This window comes from Peromyscus leucopus, chromosome 5, assembly GCF_004664715.2.
Source record: "Peromyscus leucopus breed LL Stock chromosome 5, UCI_PerLeu_2.1, whole genome shotgun sequence".
Classification (NCBI taxonomy): domain Eukaryota; kingdom Metazoa; phylum Chordata; class Mammalia; order Rodentia; family Cricetidae; genus Peromyscus; species Peromyscus leucopus.
The window spans coordinates 28,322,533-28,345,264 of NC_051067.1; the positions used below are offsets into that span (position 1 = coordinate 28,322,533).

General features: G+C 44.2%; 1 protein-coding gene across 3 annotated transcripts in view; it reads right to left on the minus strand.

Annotated features, from left to right (window-relative positions):
* Positions 1 to 20,764: 20,764 nt before the first annotated feature.
* The window catches only part of Cdyl (chromodomain Y like), a 225,444-nt gene continuing 223,476 nt past the window's right edge, over positions 20,765 to 22,732 (minus strand). For all 3 annotated transcript variants that reach the window (XM_037205798.1, XM_037205797.1, XM_037205799.1), the window contains one exon: positions 20,765 to 22,321. In XM_037205798.1, coding sequence (XP_037061693.1) covers positions 22,163 to 22,321 — 159 coding nt within the window. In that variant the 3' untranslated portion in view covers positions 20,765 to 22,162. The remainder of the gene's footprint in view (positions 22,322 to 22,732) is intronic.

Here is a 22,732-nt window from a genome sequence, read left to right on the forward strand (position 1 = left end):
CCTAAATGTTTTATTATTTTTTTTTTTTTTGGTTTTTTCGAGACAGGGTTTCTCTGTGTAGCTTTGTGCCTTTCCTGAAATTCACTTGGTAGCCCAGGCTGGCCTTGAACTCCCAGAGATCTGCCTGGCTCTGCCTCCCGAGTGCTGGGATTAAAGGTGTGCGCCACCACCGCCCGGCTGTTCCTAAATGTTTTAATTCTGTAGATGTTATGGGAAAAAAAAGTCTTCATCACTTTTTTTGGGGGGGGGAGATAGTTTATCATTCATGTATAGAAATGCAATTGAATTTTCCATGTTAATTTTATATCCTAGATTTGCTTATTAGTTCTAACAGTTCTAACGTGTTTCAGGTGTCCCCTGTGTAAGGACATATTTGCAGACAGAGGCACGTGGCTTCGTCCCTTGTGGTTTGTGTACTTGTATTTCTTTCTCTTGCCTGGTCACTCTGCTTAGGGCTTCCTCTGCCACACTGAGCAGAAGTGGGGAGATGAGCAGCCTTGTTTTGCTCCTGATTGTAGAGAAGAGTTTAATCTTTCACTGTCAAGTGTGATTTGGGGAATGGATTTGTAACATCATCAGGGTTAAGCCAGGGTCTACAGGCCACACAAACCTGTAGCAGTCTCTTTCTCTTTCCTTTCCAGCTGCTCTAAAAGACATGGCTGGCACGGTACTGTGGCCGAGTCTGGAGTCTTCACTTCCCCAGAGGGAGCCTGTCAAACACGTAAGTTATTGGAGGCCACCAGTGGCATAGTCTGTAAGGTGGCCACATGTTAACTAAAGGGCTGACACTTTCCCCCTGCTCTGTCCCTAGGAATCAAGCACAACCAGACTGGAAGCTACTCATCAACTACATGACATGAAACACCCGCCTCTGAAACCACTAAGAAGGGCCCTCCTAACCCTGAGTGCTTAAGCTCTCCACGGGAACCCTTACTCCCCATGGCTGTCTTCTTTGATGGTATCATGAATCCTGGAGAGGATGTCACTACCAGACTCCTGTATGCTCCAGGAAATTGACATTTTGTTTAGGGACAGCTGTCTGTTTCTCTACTGTGAGACTGCAAAGGAATTATTTTTCACACAGCCCATTTGCTCCCAGTCTAGAGGTTGTGGATTCTTGGAGGGGCTGAATGGGGACTCTGCTGTCCCCTGGGCCAGAGAGAAACATGAAGCAGTGGCAGGCAGCCCTGGTTCTAGGTCTGAGCACAGCCCTCAGATCTTTAAACTTCCCAATCTGGAGTTGCCCTGGCAAACTGGGCAGTGGTAGCACACACCTTTAATTCCAGCACTCAGAGAGGCAGAGGCAGGTGGATCTCTGTGAGTTTGAGGCCAGCCTAGTCTACAGAGCGAGATCCAGGACAGCCAAGGCTATACAAGAAACACTATCTTGAAAAATAAAAAACAAAAAGAAGACACAATTCTGTTAGATTAAGGGTAAATACTTTTAACCCCGTGTCTTAGGCTCAGCATTCCTGGTGTAACAGATGTTCCATGTCATTGACTGATGCAGGGGTAGGAAGAGGAGAGGAGAAAGGAGCTTACAGGAGAGCGCACACCTGGGTGAAAGCACGCTGAGGGCAAACTTGGCTGCGACACGCGCCCTCTGCAGGGCAGTAGCAGAAACACATGGCATGGTGGGCAGAGAGGCAAGGGCTTGTCCTGGATGACATCCTGATGGAAAAATGTCCCACCAGCTTTGCCAAGGGACACAGAGAGATGTCAGCTCCAAGGCTTCCTGGAACCCCACAAGAGTGGATTGCTGGATCCTTGCACTTCCTACAAAGGCTGTTCCAAATGTCACTGAATGCTGGCCTTAGCAACAAGCAGCCAAGGGTGTAGGTTCCGCTCTTGGCCAGGGTCCACGGCAGTATGTGAGAAAAGAGCTTCACATTTCTTCAGGCTTTCTTTAGAAGTGCCGGGAGGAAGCTGGACACGATGGCACAGATGAGATCTCAGTGCTCGGGAGGCAGAAACAGGATGATCTGGAGTTCAAAGTCATTCTCAGATGCACAGCAAGTTCCAGAACTGTCTAGGTTACATGAGCCCTGTCTCAAAGTAAATTAAATAAAACAAAATGGATGAAGGAATAGGTGCCTTGTAAAATATTTATAAATGTCTCAGTTTAAAGTATTTCACAAAATTGTACTTCTCAAAAGGAAGCAGGCTTGCTTGCACCACAAGGACTATCTCAGAGCCTTTCTTCCTCTTCTTTTTCCCCATTTAGCCCAGGAGCAGAGAAAGAAGTGAGCGGGGGCTGGAGAGATGGCTCAGAGGTTAAGAGCACTGGCTGCTCTTCCAGAGGTCCTGAGTTCAATTCCCAGCAACCTCATGCCAGCTCACAACCATCCGTAATGAGATCTGGTGGCCTCTGCTGGCCAAAAGAACACTGTATACATAATAAATAGATCTGGGGGGGGGTGGAGAGAAAGAGAGAAAGAGAGAGAGAGAGAGAGAGAGAGAGAGAGAGAGAGAGAGAGAGAGAGGTGAGCAAATTTACCGTGTTTCTTCTTTTTGAAGGATAGCAGATGCTAGTTGCTGCTTGGCATAAACCCCAAACCTAGTGATTAAATAACAAAACCATGTGCAGCCAGCAGACAAATGAGTCGGTTTCCTCACAACCACACTTCAGCCAGAAAGGTGAGCTGGGATGACCTGTTCTTCCCTCTCTACGGCCTGGCAGTAATCTGTGAACTCTTGGGTGCAGCCACATGGTCTGTGGTGTCATCAGGAAGACCACACTTTCAAAGAAGTCCAGATCTTATATGAAAATAAACGTGTGGCTAGGCTGAACGGGGGCCCTGCCAGAGAGGAAAAGCATTCATTTAAACATCTGATTTGTATCCAAATCCATTCCATCAAAGACCTGACTCTGCAAGAGTGTGCCAACTCGCTGGAGGAGCAGCACAGGCATTTCTGCTGTGCCTGTAAAGTGGCCTCAACTTCCCATGCCACCAGAGCCAAAAGCCATAATTGGCTCTGAGGACCGGTGTCAGGTTACTGGTCCCAGGATAACACGTGGTCCAGTTCAGCTGAAACCGGAGCTGCCCCAAGGTTGCTTTCTCCTGGCTCTGGGCCTGCTCTTCCTCAGTCACAGCCAGATGGGGCCAGAGGCTGTGGACAAGGCTGGAGCTGGGGACGCTGGGAGAACTGGGATCCAGTTGCTTGGCTCATCAACACTTCCTCCCACCCTGTCACCCTCCCTGCGCCCCTCCTGACTGTCTGCTGCTCTTTTTGTATGCTTAAGTGGCAGATTTTCTAGTGTTCCTGCCAGAACCCAAGACAGACACTCAACAATAAGCTGCTGTGAGCAATCCATTCTGGCTTGCAACTGTTGTTTTCATTCAGAATTTTCTAGAATCTTAGCTCCCTTTCAATCTCCCCACTAAGTGGTCTTTGCTAGGCTTTTGGACCTCTGAGGCAAAGCTGCGAGAATGACTTTAGGCCATGTCCCCACATGAAAGATAAGATACGGGGACCTGAAGGTGGAAAATGGAGTGTCGGTGGCTTCCTCAGGCGAAGGGCACACCCGGGATTATAGACCGCTCTCCCCTTAGCTAAGTGTCTGTGGCACCAGATGTCACCCGTGAAAAGGCAAAGCAGGAACACATGCAAAACAACAATACAAACAAGTCCTGCCCGCATGCCTGGCATGCCGTGGGTCCTGTGTCAGCTGGATAGACTATTGCCTCACTGATGTGCAAATCCTTCACTTTGTTCTGCTTTGAAAAGGTCAAGTTCCTTGTACTGCAGAGTCTGCTCTGGGCAGGACTCCTGTTGATGGGTTAAACACACACACAGACACACAGACACACACACACACACACACACACTACACCATTTTGTTGATCAAGAATATTAGAAACATTTTTTCTCCAGGATTCAAACACTCACATCAAGGAGGTAGATAAATTCTGTGGAACCTTATTTATTTATTTATTTATTTATTTATTTATTTATTTATTTATTTATTTAAGATATGATCTCTGTATTCCATAGCTCTGGCTGTCCTGGAACTCACTGTGTAGATCAGGGTGGCCTCAACCTCACAGAGATCCCTCCGTCTTTGTCATTGAGTACTGGGATTAAAGATGTGCAATAACCCTTTAATAACTATTTGCTTATGTTAAATCATGGTAAAACACACAGCATGAAGTTTATAATCTTACCAGCTTTAAGCATGTAGTTCCACACGACTGGATATATTCACAGGGCTGGAGGTGTAGTTCAGGGGTGGAACACTTGCCTGGCATGTTCAAGGCCCTGGGTTCATCCTTAGGATGACAAAGCTTCACAAAGAAGTCTGTGAAATACAAAGAGACAAACAAATGTATATATGTATGTATGTGTGTGTATGTATGTGTATGCACATGTTTCCAAGGTTGTACAGACATTGCCACCACCTCTAGAACTTTGTCCTCTTCCCAATCTAACTTCTGTATCTGTTAACATTTGCACCAGGGCTCCACCCCCCACACCCAAATCCTGCAATGACCAGCTCCATCTCTGTCTTGTGTAAGTGAGAGGGGAAGTTGCTTTGTTTTTTTGAATTTAGAAAATACTTTATAACCAAAGAGGTAATAGTTTTTTGACTCTTAGAATTAAAATTTCAGTTAATGGAATCATAGGCACAAAAGCTCCTGATGCCCGCCCCCCATTACCACAATCAGCTATTTTGTGGGAGGGGGTTCTGAGCAAGTCACCATTCCTGAGAAGGTGGTTCGAAGCAAGCATCTGGACACAAGGCAGAAGATTCTGGCTGACAGAGCCTCCCCCTTTGGCCTGGGACAGACAAGGACTTTGGCCCTGACTCTCTTACCTTTTCTTCCCTGAAGCCTTGTTTCTCTCACCTGTTATTAACGTTTTTGTTTCTATCAGAGGTTGTTAGTCTGGCAAGGGCTCATTTTCTGATTCTTCTCCTTTGCACCAGTTAGCCAACTGCATCGGATTGTGAATTCGAGTTCCCACCAGTGTGATGAGATGGAGACACCAACTACATCAGGGGTAAAAAAAGGGAAGCTGTCTTGACCGAGTGTGCTTGCTGGCCAGGTTTGGGTCTTGGCACACCCTCTTTTTCCCAGAAAAATTGCCTTGCCAAACTACTTCACTTTCTTCTCCTGTTCCTTTGTGTGACACGGAGACTTTTCTTTGTTTCCAGCTTTTGACTTGTTCAAGTCTCTCTGGCGTCTGGAGGTCTCTTCTCCACCCAGCTCCCGCCTGTCACCCAGCCTCCTTCCCTTTACATGTATGTAGTAAAATCTATGGGCCAGTTGCTGATTTAAGATCAGCACACTCTTCAATTTAGAATTCATAGAGCTCACTGCGTTTTTACGGTCACAACACAAGTGGCTCTAAGAAGCACACCGGAGTTCATTTATTGCACAGAAGCCAGTCTGCTGGGAGCTTTGAACTCTGTTTCATGAAGCAAAAAGGGGCACCGAGGACGGTAGCAAGGGGGTTGTTATAAATAAAACACCGGCATTGCTTGGCTTAGGCTGGGGTTATAGCAAACTAGCCAATCACAAGTCATCGATGTATTTAAGACACCTGACCTTCCAACACTCTGGCCTGGCAGCATCCCCTGTGGACGCTGGTGCTTCCTTTTGGTTTTCCCAGTCCAAGGGAAAGAACTCATACAAGTAAGGTTTTTGCTGGATTCTCTTTCCCTTCCCATCGTAGTAAAGTTCAAACCATCACAAGTCAGAGCCCAGCCGCTTAGCTTCTTAATCAGTGGGAGGGTTCTAAAACTTGCTGCGGGGAAATAAAAAACCGAAGTGAGGGGAGAGAGATGGCTCTGTGGTTAGGAGCACTTACTGCTCTTGCAGAGGACCTGGATTTGGTTGCCAGCACCCATGCCATGGCTCATAACCACCTATAGCTCCAGTTCCAGGAGATTTGACTCCCTCTTCTGGCCTGGGTGGGTTCCTGCATGCATGTGGTACATACACGCACAAGGAAACATGCAGTCAGGTAAATAAAGAAACACCTAAAACACTAAAGTGAACTGGGTCTGGTGACACAGGACTTTCATCTCAGCACTTGGAGGCACTGTGTGAGTTCCAGCTTGGTTTACACAGCAAGTCCCAGGATAGTCAGGGATACATAGTGAGACCCCGTCTCAACAATAAAACAATAGTATTCACATGTCACTGTGTGCTTGCACATTTTCTTGCCAATGGGCATGCGGAGCTCTTCTTACACAGTGCTGCTGTAGGCCTGCTGGACGCAGGAGTGCGAGCTGCCAGTCTCCTTGAAAGTCCGAGCTATGCATGTCATGCCATCAGCAGCTGAACGGCTAAACCTCCAGAGCCTGGGGGTCCACGTCTCTCCAGCAGTCACTGCGGGCAGCGACTTTGCTTCTGGTCACCTTGCTCAGGAAGGCCTTCTCACCAGCATGGCTTCTTTACCAAAGTCTGATGAAATCAAGAAGTTTTTAGTGTGGATGCTTCCTTTCTCCCCTCCCCTCCCCTCCTCTTTCCTTCTGCCCTTCCTCCCTCTTCCCTCTATCTCCTCCCTTCATGTCCCTTCCTCTCGTCTTCCTTCCTCCGCTCTTTCGTCTCTTCTGTTGTGAGAGTCTCGTCAAAGAGATGGGGTACTGAGGCTTCTTCAGGAAAACAGCTCCACATTCCCTCCCTTGGTTTTTCCAAGACAGGGTTTCTCTGTGTAGCCCTGACTGTCCTGGAACTCTATAGACCAGACTGGCCTCGAACTCAGAGATCCACCTGCCTTTGCCTCCCAAGTGCTGGCATTAAAGGTGTTCAATACCACAGCCCGGCTAGGAAAACTGCTTTTAATTATGCTAGCAAACTTGGCCAATCTCTGTTCAAAAGAACTAAGTAAGGACTTTACAGGAATTTTTGCTTCTTTATCCCTCATATATGGTAACTTATAATTTTCTTGATTACTTTAAAACCCTAAGATGGATTATAAAGATGACTCAGACGTGGAGGACTGCTTGGAGGGACACTCAGAGGACCACTGAGAAGATGTATCAAGGTGAGCCATTTGGAAGAGATTAAATTAAATGGTGGACTCTTTGTCCTTTCCTAAAGGTTTCTAGGGAGGTTACTAAGTGAAGAGTGAATTATGGGAGGGAATGGTGAAGTTTGGAAACATTCAAAGACATTGCTTGGCTAACAAGCATGGCTATTTTTTGTTTTACTTTTACCTGGCTATGGGGGGGGACACTGCCACATTTATATCATCCCTCCCTCCTTCCTTTCCTCTCCTTCCTCTTCTTTGGCCCCTTTCCTTTTCTCTCCTCCCTCCTTTTCTCCCTCCTTCCTTCTTTTTCTTTCCCTTACTCTTTTCTTCTCTCCCCCGATATAGAAATGTAGGACATAGATGTGATAAGATGAAAGGGTAGATTATTGAACCTACTTTTAAAGAGTAACAACTTGTTTAAAAAATGTTTTTACATTGCTATAGATTCTAGTTTATTGATACAAATTTAAAGTTAATTTTGTTATACTATATATATATTTCTACTCTTGTTTAAGGTATTATGTTCATGTAACTCATTTAGAGTGTAATAGATAATTAAGAAATACAGATTAATAATTAGTCTTCTATGATAGTCAAATTTATAGTCATGTTAAGTTTTCTAGGTATACATAGATATAATTCAGTTAGGTAGGTAATCTTCAAATAATTCAAAGACCTACAGATTATGGCCTTTAAAATGTTTTAAAAACTTAGACTTTCTGGACAATGAGACATGTCTGCTCCTGGCAGCATGGATTTACTTCAAAGAGAAAGATGAGCATCAAAGACACTCTATATAGAGTTTATCTTCTTGGCAAAAATAGCCATTGGGGCAAGAAACTGTTCTTGCCTGGACTGTGTGACAAAAATGTTGTATTGACTGGACATGCAAGACCCATAGGAAGGTGACCACTGAACTTTTCAAGGCAAGATGGTCCTTCAGGTTCCTGCTTTGCAGAAGAAACTGCCAGACATTCTACAGGACACAGGAAGAAGCAACTGAGGGACTAGGCCTATGGGCTGAAGATGGATGCCCCAACATTACAGAGGAACTTTGGATGACTGTCCAGGCAGGCAGCTGTCTCTGTCATTCTAGATTTTTGGAAATTGCTTACAATGCACTTCCTGTTTACTTAGATAATATTATAACCTGAGTTCTTTGATGTAGTTGAAGACTAGATAGTTATAATTATTGTTTTCCTTGGTTGTGGTAAGAGATAAGGTAGATATAAAACTTTAGACTCACAAATATAGGATAGATAGAATACTTTCTATAATTTTTGCCAAATACAAATAGACTAAATATTATAACTATAATTCTTGCTTGATAACTGTTTTGTTATATATAATTTTACTATGTTAAAGTTAAAACCTTCCTTTAAAAAAAAGAAAAGGGGAAGTGCTGTGGGATGTTCTGTATGCTGTGAATGTGTTGTCTGATTGGTTGATAAATAAAACGATGATTGGCCACTAGTCAGGCAGGAAGTACAGGAGAGGTAAACAGACAAGGAGAATTCTGGGAACAAGAAGGCTGAATAAGGAGATGCCAGCCCACTGTTCAGGGAGCAGCATGTGACGGCATACAGGTAAAGCCATGGAACATATGGTGACATGTAGATGAACAGAAATGGGCTCAGTTTAAGTATAAGAGCTAGTCAGTAGTTAGCCTGAGCTAATGGTCAAGCAGTTATAATTAATATAAGCCTCTGTGTGTTTACTTGGGTCTGAGTGAATTTTACTTGGGCTATGGACCGGGTGGGACACAGGAAAACTTTCAGTTATATCCCCTCTTCCTTCTTTCTTCTCTATCAGCTTTTGTAAAGAACTTGCTCTTTTTCTGAATTAACAGTCAGTGGCATGGGTACCTTGTGTTGCTTTGCAGCTGTCATCCAGACCGGATTCTGTCTGTTGATTTCTTTGACCTGTTTTCCCCTGATTTTTTTTCCCTTAGTAACTTATAGCAATTCTTCATTCATTATAGATCGGAATCCTTGCCTAGTACATAAATTATAAACACATTTCCCTATCTGTGACTCCTGTTTTTGGATCTTAAATGTCCCCCAAAGGCCCATGTGCTAAAGGCTTGGTGCCATTGTGAGCTGATATAAGAGGGAGGGTGTGAGGTCTTTAGGTCATGGAGGGCATTCCCGTGAATGCTGGTGGGGTGGCCATGTCAGAGGAGCAGCAGGTGGCAGCTGAAGTTCAAGGTGTCAGCCCACCAGGAGGCAATTCCCTGATGGGTGAATCTCGGATCCTCAAAGTCCCAAGACCCCAGACCCCAGAATGTCTTTTGCTTCTGTTGTGCCTTTGTATGTTTGCTGCTGCCATCTTTCTCTGGTATCTGGCATGGTGTGAATGGGTGTGGGGAGATCCCACTGCCTATAATGTAGTGTGTTTATCTCATGGAAACATCCAGTTCTACTGGACATTTTTTAACCTGTGGATTATTATGAAGATGATTTCTTCTTAAACTGTACTGTCTAAATGATAATAATTTTTAAATAGAGTTTTGATGATCAAAATATAAGCAAGGATGTGTCACACTGCTATAACACTTGAGTTTCTATTGAGGAGCCATATAGACTGGGGCTTAGGTTAATGATTAAGAAAAACAGTTGAGTCCCAATAGCCCAGCTATCTTAAATTCTTCTAATCTTAATGTTGGGAGATTTGTTCACAGGTTTCCATGTACATCATAGGCCGAAATAAAGTCTTAAAATAATTTCATGTTAGGTCAGATGTTTTGATAATAACTTTGGAATGGAAAACCCCAGAAAACAATCTAAAGTTCATAAGGACACATAGCTGAGGTCAAAAACACAAAGCAGCCCAGTTGTTACTACAAAGCAGCCCAGTTGTTACTAGCTAATGTACTTTCCTTGCTAGGGTTGGTTGATGATCAAAGCTGATGGTTAATTCCTTATACCCATTTCTGTACTCAGTCTCCTGATAAAAAAAGCTATTGATGAGTGGGTATGCATATATAAGAGTTTAGGTTTGTGATTCCTTTAAGATTCCTTAAAATATTACCCTTCTAGATAAATAATAAAATGATTGATTCTTTCTTTGTAACTGCAATATGCAGCCTACCAACAAAAGAGTTGACTGAGAGAAAAAAAAAATGTTCCTTGCTTGCTCGTGTTAGGTTAATCTGTAACAAGTTACTTAGATGTAAATGTCTGTGGGTTATTGGGGTGGCTTTGTTTTTAATCATGTAAGAGAAATGAAAAACATGTTTTTACCTGTATTCATTATAATCATTGAAAAATAGAATGTAACCACATTGTAATTCCTACATTGCCTGGAAAACTTTGTTGGGGTACATAAGCTGTAGGAAAACAAGTATGCAGTACAAAGAACACAGAAAGAACACAAAAGAGCACAGAAGAATAGAGACTAAAGTGGGAAATCATCGAGAGAGTGTGAGTGCCTCTTTTCTCTAACTCCCTCAGATTAAAAAGTCATAGTGGGTGCCGGCTTCTCTTTGAGCCCTGAGGTGCTGGAGGCTGGTCCCCCAGGCAGAGGTACTTGAAGGGGTGGTGGGCCCTGGCTTCTCTTCCTCTTCCCTCCCCTGCCATGAAGTCAGCCATTCTGCTCCACTGTCATGTTTCCTTACCACAGGTCCACAGCAGCAGTTAGCATGGATGGGGACTTCTGAACTCAAACTAACGCCTTCCTCTTTACGGGTCAGTTTACATGAGGTGTGGCTCCCAGGGCTAGGACGCTGACTACAGGTGACCTGCCTTTCCAATGATGATGGGGATTTCTTAATCTTACCATCATATAATTTATGATATTTTCCTTCTGGGTTAGTGGCTTCCAAGTCTGCATCCTCCTTCTATGGAGTTTTGCTTAATATTTAAAAAAAAAAATGTATGCTAGGGGTTGAATTTAGGGCCTGACTTTGTTAGGCAGATACATTAGACTAATACCTTTCCTCCTTTATATTTTTACTATTTTATTTTTTTTTGGTTTTACTTTTATTTGCATATAGCAATTTCACAGAGTAATTAGTTGCCTTGCAGCATTTCCATACATATGGAATAAGGTCCTTTGATCTAATTTACATCCTCTGTACATTTTCTTTTGAGACAGAATCTTTCTAAGTTGTACAGCTTGAACTCATTGGATAGCCTCAACTAGAACTTGAATTGGTGACCCTCATGTGTCAGCCCAGGAGTATCTGGGATGGCAGCCCTGCCCTCCCAGGGCCAGCTGCTAAGTTTCAAGACAGCTAAGGTGCCTATTTAACATATTACAGCAGAACTGGCTGCCAGGTTCTCCCAGCATCCCTCAGGCCCTACCTGCTACAGAGTATGGATCACAGCATAAACCTTGTCCTTAAACCTGAACTTTCCAGCCCAGGGGCTGGGCTGCCCTTCCCCCAGGGCTTTTCTATATATAATCCAGACATTTTGGTTTCCCCTCCCTTCTTAGACCCTTGGCCTCCTGGCTGCTACACCTGCTCCCCCTCCCTCCCCTGTTCTTTCCCTCCCCCCTCTCCCCACATGGCCCAGCTCAGTCTGGTCATGTCCACTCGGGACTCTCCCAGCGCTTCCTGCCTCTGACTACACTTTCCCACATACCTACAATAAACTTTCTCCCCCACCATAGTCATGTCCTTTGCTTTCCTTTTTATTTATTTTTTTCCCACTCACCAGCATCCCACGGAATGTCCAAAAGCCCCCATCTACTCAGTAAGTGCCACTGTTTTGATGCCCATTTTGAGGCGCAAAATGAAGCCGGCACTTTGCACAGACTCGATCTTCTAGTCTGTGTGAAGCCGAGACCGTTCATGTCATTTTCCCAGAGTGTATGTAGGACGACTTTCATGGTTTCCTGACATTTGAACACCAGTCCTGCACTGGAAAATATGCAGGGCCTGAGACAGGCATGGGGCCTTTCTCAGCACTGCTGGCATCCCAATGGTGTAGGACCTGATGAGTGGAGGGGCGGCACCTTTGGAAAGAGCCGGCTCAGACGGGTAGTGATGAGAACAGAGAGTGTGGAAGAGTCTGCAGCTCCGGCGGCACTGCAGGATGCAGGACAGAGCTGATGGCGAAGACTCCAGGAGCACAGCAGACTAAAGGGAAGGAGCTCTGGCAGGGAGCTCTGAAGCCCCCGAGTTTGTAGTTCTATGGTGCATGGAAGAGAGGCAAGAATGCGGCAAATGGTTTCATACACCACACTTCTGGCACCCAGTGTCTGGTATTGACCACAGACTGAATAGAGTCTGCCTGCCCTGGACAAGAAATGTAAAGAGGGGTGTCACAGAACTTGTGGGGGGCAGGGCAAGTGCTGGCCTGTGGGGGCTAGGGCTCTGAGGCACTCCAAGTTAGGGCAAGGTGTCCTCATAAGGAATGGTACCCGCTCTCCCTCCCTCCTCCTCCCTCCCTCCTCCCCTCCCTCCCTGAGTTGAGGCTTTAAAGCACACAATATAAAGCTCTGTCTGCATTGTGACTTGGAGCCCTTCTGTGCATTGCTTGGAGTGGGAGACGGTAGAGAAGGTCCCAAGAGAGGGGTGTCCAAGAGGCACAGGAAAGCCTTTGGAGGTGACAGACACTCAGAGTGTCTTGACTATGGCGATACTTTAAATGTGTGTGACGTTGGCCTTCAGTGAGACTGGGCACTCTTGCAGTTTGTCATGAATTGATTCAAATTTGCTTTTTAATTAGCTTGTCACTCTCCAAAGCCACCTGCTGGAGGCAGGCTGCAGACATCGCTTCAAGTTCTTGTGCCCATAATATCCCCAGCTGAGGACAGAATCTTCAAGGGGGAGAGTAGCAGAGTCTCTGCCTGATCATGAAGGGGATGCACCTTGTCTGATGGTCCTCAGGACAGAGCTGAGGACTTTATTTTATTTTGGGGAATGTTAATTATACCCTTTGTTGTAGCTGAAGAGCTTCTCTCCAGATCCCACCAAGCCTTTGCAGTCCCACAACCCACATATAAAATAATCTCTCAGATGCTTATATTGCTTAAAAACTGTATGGCCATTGCAGGGTTTTTGCTATCTGTTCTTATAGCTTAAATTAACCCATTTCTATTATTCTATAAGTTGATACATGGCTTGTGGCTTACGGGTATCTTAACATGTTGCTTCTCCTCACAGCAGCTGGCAGTGTCTCTCTCCTCAGCCTTCCACTTCTCAGAATTCTCCTCTCTCCTTGTTCCACCTATACTTCCTGCTTGGCTACTGGCCAATCTGAGTTTATTTATACAGAGCGATATCCACAGCACTTTGTGGGATAAAGATTACAGATTTTTTTCCCTCCAAATAGTATGTTTGTGCAGATTTCTTATTGTAGGAGGGCTTAAAGACTCATAGACTATCTCTAGTAATAAAAAAGAAAAAAAAAAGCAATTAGTAGTGACTGTCACAACAGGTTGCTATTAGCAAAATTTACAATGAGATATGAAGACCAACAGTATCCTGTTTTTTCCTTTTATTAATACCCAAATGATGCCTGATTAGGGATGCAGTATTTAGGCAGTAGTCTATGTCTAGCCACAGCAGGGTGTGTCCAGCCTTTCTGGGAGGTGACTGGAACCTGTTAAACAAGCGACCTCTTTCTAATTCTCTGCCGATTGTGTTGTTGGAGTCAGTCGGCTGATGAACGCCTTTGGTGAGGAATCGGAGGCCGCAAACAGGTCCCATGCCAACATCACACCTCCTTGGCTGAGTGCTGCAGCCATTAGAACCACAACTCTGGCCAGGGAAGGAAAGTTCAGCTGAGCTTGAAGCAGAACATTGCAATCCTCCTCCCCTGGAAACCAGGGGCTTCATGGTAAAACCTAAAAAGTTCGTGCGGTCCGTGATGTGGCGGTACACTCCTATAATGCCAGCACACAGGAAGTGCAAGCAGGAGGACCAAGGTTCCAGGGCAGCTCAAGCTACATAGCAGGATCCTGGATGTCCCTCTAACCACAGGCCACCCCAAGAAATGGCACAGTGAAGCTGTCGATCTTTACATGGAATCAGCCTTTAAGTGGTGACATTGGACTCCACTCATTCAAGCAAGTTGCTCTTTGGGAAACTGATTGATGCTTCCTGAGATAAGAAGGGACCAGAGACATCCCATCAACAGATCATGTGATAACAATTAGTTAATTAGACAGTCTGCAAAGTTTAAAACACTACAGCAATTTATTTGGAAAGTAAAAGTTTCTTGTAGTTAATCATAGTCACTAGAGATGAGCAGTGATAACGAAAGCCAGAGCTTGGTGGGTGTTCTCTGCGCATGGAGTGACCCATCACTTCCCAGCCAACTGTTGGCCATGGAATGACCCACCACTGCCCAGCCAACTGTTGGCTTCTGCTTTAGATACTGCAAGTCAGCTCAGGGGACTTGGGAGAGAGGCATGTGCCCCAGATGACTTTCAGTGCCCCAGCTTAAGACAGTGAATGGCAAGAGTTCATGTAAGGCAAAAGTTATTTCATTGTACTGGAGCCTGGACCTTGGTTGTTAAAGTTGGGCTTGTGGCCTAGTGAGAGGGCTCAGTGAGGGAGGGAGCTTGCAGCACAAGCCTGGCAATCTGAGTTCAATTCCTGGAACCCATGTAAAGGTGGAAGAAGAGACCTGACCACAATATTGTCCTCATACCGCCTCACACACACCATGGTAAGCATGCTCCTTCTCTCTCTCTCTCTCTCTCTCTCTCTCTCTCTCTCTCTCTCTCTCTCTCTCTCTCTCTCTCTTTCCTCTCTCTCTCTCTCACATACACACACACACACACACACACACACACACACACACAAATGGGTTGTCATACTAATAAAAAAACAAATAAAGGCGTTGTTTTAAGTTGGGTTAGCCATGATACATAGAATAATCCCCATTGAAGGCCAGTGAAAATAGAACTGCTCTACCTGTGTGTGGTCTACCTACTTAACCTAAAAATATAAACAAAACTGATAGTGCAGCTATGTGCAAAACAGATCCGTGCAAAAACGTAAAGGGGGCTTTGGGCATGTGTCAGTGAGTGGCAGAAGCTAACCCTCATATTCCTTCCATGCGGGCAAGGGAGTTGAGTCAGGCCTGTTTGGGGCACGTTTTGTGTCTGAGAGTTCCCAAGTGCGGTGGCCACCTCTGCTCCTGGTCCCAGCAGCAGCCCCACCTCCAAGCCTGTACCCCCCCCCCAACACACTGAGTGTCATTCTCCCTTAACCGAGGCTGGACCTGGTGGCTTATTTCTAGTCTTGAGCTCAGCAAAAGCAGTGGGGTGCCACTTTTGTGTCACAGACCTGGGCTCCCTCTAAGGCACGCAGCTGCTGTTCTGGGAGGCTCCTAAGGAGAGGCCCAGGAGCCCAGAACAGAGGGTAACCTCCTTTACCTAGCCAGTGATCCTCAGTCCAATGGCCCATAGGAACCCCGTCTTGCCAGAGCTCATGGGAGCTGAGGCCAGAATTCTTGTCCAATCGAGTTGTGAGGCAGGTGCAGGATGGTCTAACCAGGCCCACTTCAGCCACCTTGTTCTCCTGGAAGGAGTATGCCCACCGGCTTCTGTCACTCACTGACATGTGCCCAGAGTTCCCTTTATGGTTTTGCACATATTTTTTCCAGACAGAGCTATCAATTTTGTATGTATTTTCATGTTATGTAATTAGATCACGTTTCATTTTCATTGTCCTTTTAAAGAACCCAGTCTATCTGCTGCTTGGAGGAATTCTTGCATTCCGTTAATAGCCCAGGCACTCTGTATCTTGTGGGTTAACATTTGCACAAGGTATATTTTCCACCTTTGAACTTCCAACTTCTCAGTTTTAGGTATATTTTTGTAAACAGCTTGTATGAATATATCACATGAGTGTTTTGCCTGCTGTATGTTTATGCAGGGCCCACAGAGGTCAGAAGAGGGCTTCAGATCCCCTGGCTGGAGGTATGGATGATTGTGAGCCACCATACGGACGCTGAGAACTGAACTCTGGTCCTTTGCAAGAACAGGTGCTCTTAACCACTGAGCCATCACTCCAGCCCTGTCTATGGGTTTTAAATGCAGCCAGAAAAGTTTTGCATTTTCATACAAGAACTTCTCTCAGTTTCAAAGTCTGTGGCCGTTTGTGGCTGTTTTTTTTTCTCCCTCACAGCATCTGACAAGGTTTAGCTTTGTGGCGGTACACACTTGGCTTTGTGGTGGTACACACTTGGCTTTGTGGCAGTACACACTTGCTTTGTGGCGGTACACACTTACACACTTGTGCTTCATTTTTATTTATGGCCGCACGACATCCCATTGGCTTCACCAAGCATTGTCCATGCAATTATCACTTGATGTCGATTGAGTGGTTTCTACTTTTAGGCCACTGTGGAAAATGCTGCCACAAACATCCATGTGCAAGAACTTACTTGAATGAATGCTTGTTTTCAACTCTTGTGGATATCTAACCAGGGGTGGAACTGTAGGGTAATAAAATCACCATTGTCTGGGGACCTGTCAACCTGTTTTCCGCAGCAATGTGGGGGAGTCTGATTGTCCGTGTCTATATTAATCTTGGTTATTTTCTACTTTTTCTTCTAACCATCCTATTGGGAGAAAGTGACGTCTCATATTTTGATTTGCAATTCCCTCATGACGCATCTCTTTATATGCTTATTGGCCACTTGTATAACTTCTCTGAAGCAATCTACTCAGTCAGCCCATTTAAAAAACATGGTTGTGGGGCTGGAGGGAAGACTCAGAGGTTAAGAGCACTGGCTGCTCTTCCAGAGGACCTGGGTTTGATGCCCCGCACCCACATGGTGGCTCACAACCATCTGTAACTCCAGTCTCAGGGGATCTGATGTCTCTTATGACCTGAGGGCTCCTGCACACGTGATGCACATACATGCAAACACCCATACACGTAAGTTAAAAACAAACCAGGTTGTCTTTTGTTGATGAGTTGCAAGACCTCTTTACAGGGGCTGGGACACAGCTCAGTGGTGGAACGTTTGCTAAGCATGCCCAAGGCTCTGCTCTCTATCAGCACCAGCACTGATAGAGAGCCCCAAACAACCTTATGTGTATGTTTAATACATTCTAGACAGCAGACCCTTACCATGTACAAAATTTGCAATTCTTACTCCATTGAGTTGCTTTTCCATGTACTTGGTAGTGTCGTCAGAAGCACAAGACCTCAACACTTGATAAAACTCTTTGCTGTTTGTTTGTTTGTATTTTAGCATACTACTGAATCTGAGAACATGCAGTTAACTTGTGGACAAATCCCTTAGATTTTCTTTTTTATCCACTTAAGGTTAATCCTTGTATATAGCATGAGGTAAGGATCCAAATTCATTTTTTTCCCCCACATGGGCATCCAGTTGTTGAAGGCAACTCTCTGGTGAATGGCATTAGCATACTTACTGAAGATGGATTACAACTGAATGCTTATTTCTGGACTCTCAGCTCTAGTCCATTGCTTAAGAACAAAGAAAAACCAGCCTTGTAGAAGTGTTCTCTTATTTTTTGGAAGAAATTTGTGAAGAGTTGCTATCATTCCTTTTAAATTTTTGTTAAGATTTATAAGTGAAGCTATTTGGTCCTGGGCAAGTGTTTTTTAGTTTTATTGTTATTTTACAGATTTGATTTTTTAATCTATTTAGGTTTGAGTCGTCTTCTGTAGTCTTCTCAGGAACTTACTGATTTCATTAGCTTATTAATTTTTTGACAATCTTATTACTTAGCCCATGAACTCATGATTGTCCTGCCTCCATCTCACAAGAGCTGGGATTAGGGGCTTGGAACCCTGGGCCCAGCTCCTTAGCTTCCTTATTTTGTGGTTTGAGTAAGAGTGACCCCCATGGGTTCATATATTTGAATGCTTAGGGAGGAGCACTATTTGAAAGGATTAGGGGGTGTGGCCTTGTTGGAGGAAGTGTGTCACTGGGGGTTGGCTTTGTGGTTTCAAAAGCTTAAGCCAGGCCGTGTGGCTCTTCTCTGCTGCCTGAGGATCTGGATGTAGAATTCTCAGCTCCTTCTCCAGCACCTTTTCTACCTGCTGTCCACCATGTTTTCCCACCATGCTGATAATGGACTAAACCTCTGAACTGTAAGCCAGCCCCAAGGAAGAGTTACCATGGTCACGGCGTCTCTTCTCAGCAATAGAACTTGTTTACTATGATGTATTCTTATCCCTTTCTGCAATTCTGATTTTAGTAATTTAAATATTTTCCCCTATTTCCTCAGTCAGTATTGATAGAAGCTTATCAAAGAACCAACTTTGGGTTTCACTGTTTTTTTTATTTTTTTTTTTTTATTTTTTTTTAATCACGTCTCTGCTTTCACCTTTCATTTCATTCCCTCTATTTGCTATGGGTTTTCTGTTTTCTAGTTTCCTAAATTGCAAGATTAGGTTACTGACTTGCTATCTTTCAAACATTTTAAACAAAAAAACTGTGAGCCAGAGACAGGGCTCAGCGGTCGCTTGCTGTTCTTCCAGAATACACAGCACCAGCAGTACACTTTAGAAAATATCTAGGAGCTTATTATGTAACTTACTGTGCAAGTTCTGTTATGTTTCAATTTTACTTCATTATATACTACCTTTTTAAATTTTAAATAATTTTTTTTTTTTTTGGTTTTTCGAGACAGGGTTTCTCTGTGTAGCTTTGCGCCTTTCCTGGATCGCACTCTGTAGACCAGGCTAGCCTCGAACTCACAAAGATTCACCTGCCTCTGCCTCCCGAGTGCTGGGATTAAAGGTGTGCATTGATGTTTTTCCTGCATGGGGTGTCAGATACCCTGGAACTAGAGCTACAAACAGTTGTGAGCTATCATGCGGTTGCTGGGAATTGAACCCAGGTCCTCTGGAAGAGTGGCCAGTGCTCTTAACTGCTAAGCCATCTCTCTAGCCCCTCATTTCAAATTACTTTCTAATTACTCTGTGGTTCCTTCTTTGGACAACTGAGTAAGTCAGGAAGGTGTTGTTGATTTTGCAATGTTTTGGTAATTGGTCTCCTTTCATCCTGTTGTGAAGGGCACATGGTTCTTGTACTGCCTTTGGTTGGGGATTGCTCTAATGTGCTAGGTCAATGTTTTAGAATATGTAAGTCTCTTCTCTTGTTATCTCCTATCCTAACATGTTTAATACAGGAGATGCATTTATTTTTGCCCAGTTCTAGAATGCGGCGTGAACTTTACAAAAATAGAAATGTTAAAACTTACTAAATCTATGATTTTATTTTTATCCCACTCAAAATAACTATCTAGTCCTTGCTGGCCTGGACCTGTAGACCGAGAAGTCTTGAACCTAGACATGATCCTCTTCTGGAAACATAGGATGGTGTTCCATCATACCCAGCTTGCTTGAGAGTTTGTGGAGTGGCCCCCATAACATTTGGGATTCATATCTGTTTTCTCTGGGCTAAAAATGAAGACAATATAAAGCACCTAGTAAATGAAGACTGAGGGGCATATAAAACTCAGCTGAGCACTGCCCCCATCTCTGACTGGTGGGGGCTTTCATTGGTCACCTGGAAGGTGCTTCCAAGAGCCCAGGCATAGAGAGATGGCAGACCTTCCCTTTGGCAGTATCCCTTGTATCCTGGGGGCTAGAGTTGAAGGACACAGGCAGGCACAGGTGCATCTCTAGGAACAGGTACTCCCATTTTTGGTTTTTGTTTATGCTTTTCTTCTCTTAGGTTGGATCCTTGAATCACAGACTGGCCAAGAAGTTTTAAATCTATATTAAAATCACCCATTGCCCTTTTCACCCAAGCAGATAGTTGCTAGATCTTTCAGACACTGTTTAGAAAACTGTCTACAGGGCCAGGGCCTTCTGGGGTAGAGTTGGCTAAGTAACTTAGTGAGGGCCACTTTTGAATGCTTGGCTGGTACAGCTTCCAATGATGCAGAAATAGCTTGTGGACGGACCACCGTAATTTTCTCATTCAGTAGTTTTAAAATTTGAAATTTAAAATTTAAAATTTGAATTCAACTAGGCCTCAACCCACTCACCCTGCCCCATCTCTTCTACCCAGAGTTGATTGCTCAAAGGGTACCAAGAAGGACCATTCTTGCCCCATGCCTAGCCAGCTAGCTTTGTGTGGGTAGGGTATCCATAGTTTTTTTTTTTTTTTTTTTTTTTTTTTAAAGCTACTTAGACAATTAAAAAATACAACCTGAACAGAATCCATTTTCATCTTGACAGGTGCTCTTGAAGTATACTTTTCCTGGGGCCTGGCCACCAAGAGGCTGAGAAATGATGCTGCCCAATGCCTCTGGGTTCCATTTTCTTACAATGACTTGGATGACCAACAAGTGTGTGTGATCAATGTCTGCTGTCTCAAGTCCTGGGTAGCACCACAGGACGGCAGTATCCAACTGCCCCAGGCCTCTCCTCTCCCTTCCTCTTTTGGACTCCCCATCATATCCCATGTGAGAAGTCTCTGCTCAGGCACACCTTCCCACACATTTGCTAGGGCACAAACCCAGGGCTGTCTTACAAGCTTCAGGTGATTCACGCCTTGGGACAGGAAAGTCATGGGCTAGATCAAGTTGTCTATGAAAGAATACAGTAAGAGAAGCCACGAGGCAGACAGGAGACCCAGCCGATGGGGCTCAGGGCCCTTTAAAGCATCACTATTTTGTAGGTGCCAATTTGGTGAAATACATTTTCCTTCCTTTGGAGCAGTCACACTATCCATCCAGGAGAATGTGAGAAGTTGCGGTGGACAGTGGGTGGCACCCTCTACGCCAAACACCAATGCTTATGTACATTTGTGAACCTCATAGAAAACTCCAGAGAAAATGCCCCCACAGGAAATCTGGCAAGGGAAGAATTCATTGAGAAACATTCCCATTTGTTAAGAAATATTAGTTTTATTTAACCAGTTTTCACAGCTGAATATTTATTCTATAAAAACTTTACAGATTGTACAGTTTATATATAGTTCAAACTACTGAACAAAAGAGTAGGTCCCACAGATGCAAAAATACTGTACCAACCCATCCACGGTAAAGGCAGATTTACACACTGCACAGCGCTCCTCACAGCTGGGGAGGCGTCAGTTCTGAGTATAAACTTCAAAACTGTACAAAAATAAGGTTTCGATTTTATTTCAATCTTCATACATTCAATATGATTGCAAGCCCAGAAGCCTAAGTAGTCATAGGCGCCTGTAGTCAGGAATCAGTCCCCATTCCACGGGGTACTCGTGAACACGATACTGTGCACAGTATACGGCAGACATCAAAGCAGAGACCGCAAACGATGAATGTCCAATATAAGGTAGTTCTTTTCTGGTTTGAAAGGAGTTTCTGTGTTTAATAGTGTGCCAAGAGAATTTTAAATTAAATAAAATATATTCTAAGTGAACCTAAAAATTACACTTTATAAACATAAAAATACTTTTTTTGGTGTAATACATCAATCATATCTGCAGATAGACAAACAAAACTATGCAAAGTAGTATTTCTCACCCAGCCACAAGAAGCACTTATGTAGTTATTTTTTGAAAGAGTCAGGAAAACTATTTAAAACCACTAGTGCTAATTCATAACTTAGCCAGTAGCACTCAAGCTATGGAGGGATTCACGGACACCGAACCATTGGATTTCCTCCACAGACACTGATTTCTTCATGTTAGCTGGGTAAGAACAGGACACATTAAGAAAGGGAGAATTGGTGGGCATCTCAGCATGAACCCATAGTTCACATAGGATTTTCCATCAATGATGCTTTTCCTACAAAACTGGTCTTAATTTTGATTAGAATTTTTTCAGCACTGAGGTACTTGGACTGTCCCCGTCCTCCTAGATGCAGGGACATGTTTCAGACATTTCTGTATCTGAGGAGGAGGGGGATGAGGCTGGCTTGCACTCTTTAGGGTCTGTGATCTAGGTTTAAAAAAAACCAAAACCAAATGAGTAAAACAAACATTATTGCAAACTCTGTCACCCAAAATGAAAACATAATTCCTTTAAAAAACACAACAAAAACCCCACAACTAGCTTCCAAGGAAATCAGAGCTTCTAAGAGCAGCCTGGTGCTCAATTACATTTTTATACTGTGTATACATGAGTATAAAATAACGACATTTGGACAAAGAAGCTTTGTAGTTATTTTAAAGTTACAGTACTTAAAAACTCCTCGGTAATAAATAGCTTGGATGTTTCCAGTCCTGCTTCCAAGCATGAGCTACTGGTGAGGATGACTGTGGCAACGGGGGAGCCACCGATGTCCCGCTCAGTCTGCCAATCAAAACTCATCGATTTTTCTCTGCAAGTACTTCAACATGGAGTCCATGCCCTGGGCGGAGCCCCAGATCTTCTTCAGGACTTCACATTCCCTCTCGTTGGCTTGCTCCAGCTCCACCTTCATGTTACAGCGGACCAGGGCTTTGGATTCCTCCAGGACCTGCAGCAGTGATGAACGAGAAAGGAGGTTGGTCGTTCATAGGCACTAAACCTTTCCTCACACGCAGGATAGCAACCATTACATCTTTACATGTCAATCCACTCACAGCTTAGTACAGTTAGCCCTACATACTCCTGAGTTCCATATCTCTGGGACTCAATCAACCTTGGACTGAAAATATGCAAAAAAAAAAAAAAAAACAAAAAAAAAAAAAACAAAAAACAAAAACTAAAAATGTTCAACCAAATACAGACTTTCCTATCTCAAAATCCAGCAGAACCCTTACTCACAAAGCAATGCACTGTGACAGGCACTGTGTGTCATCTAGAGATGACTGAAGTATATGCAGAGGTGCATGTACTGTAGAGGATTTCAACACTGGTGGATTCTGGTATCCATGGCAGAGGGACG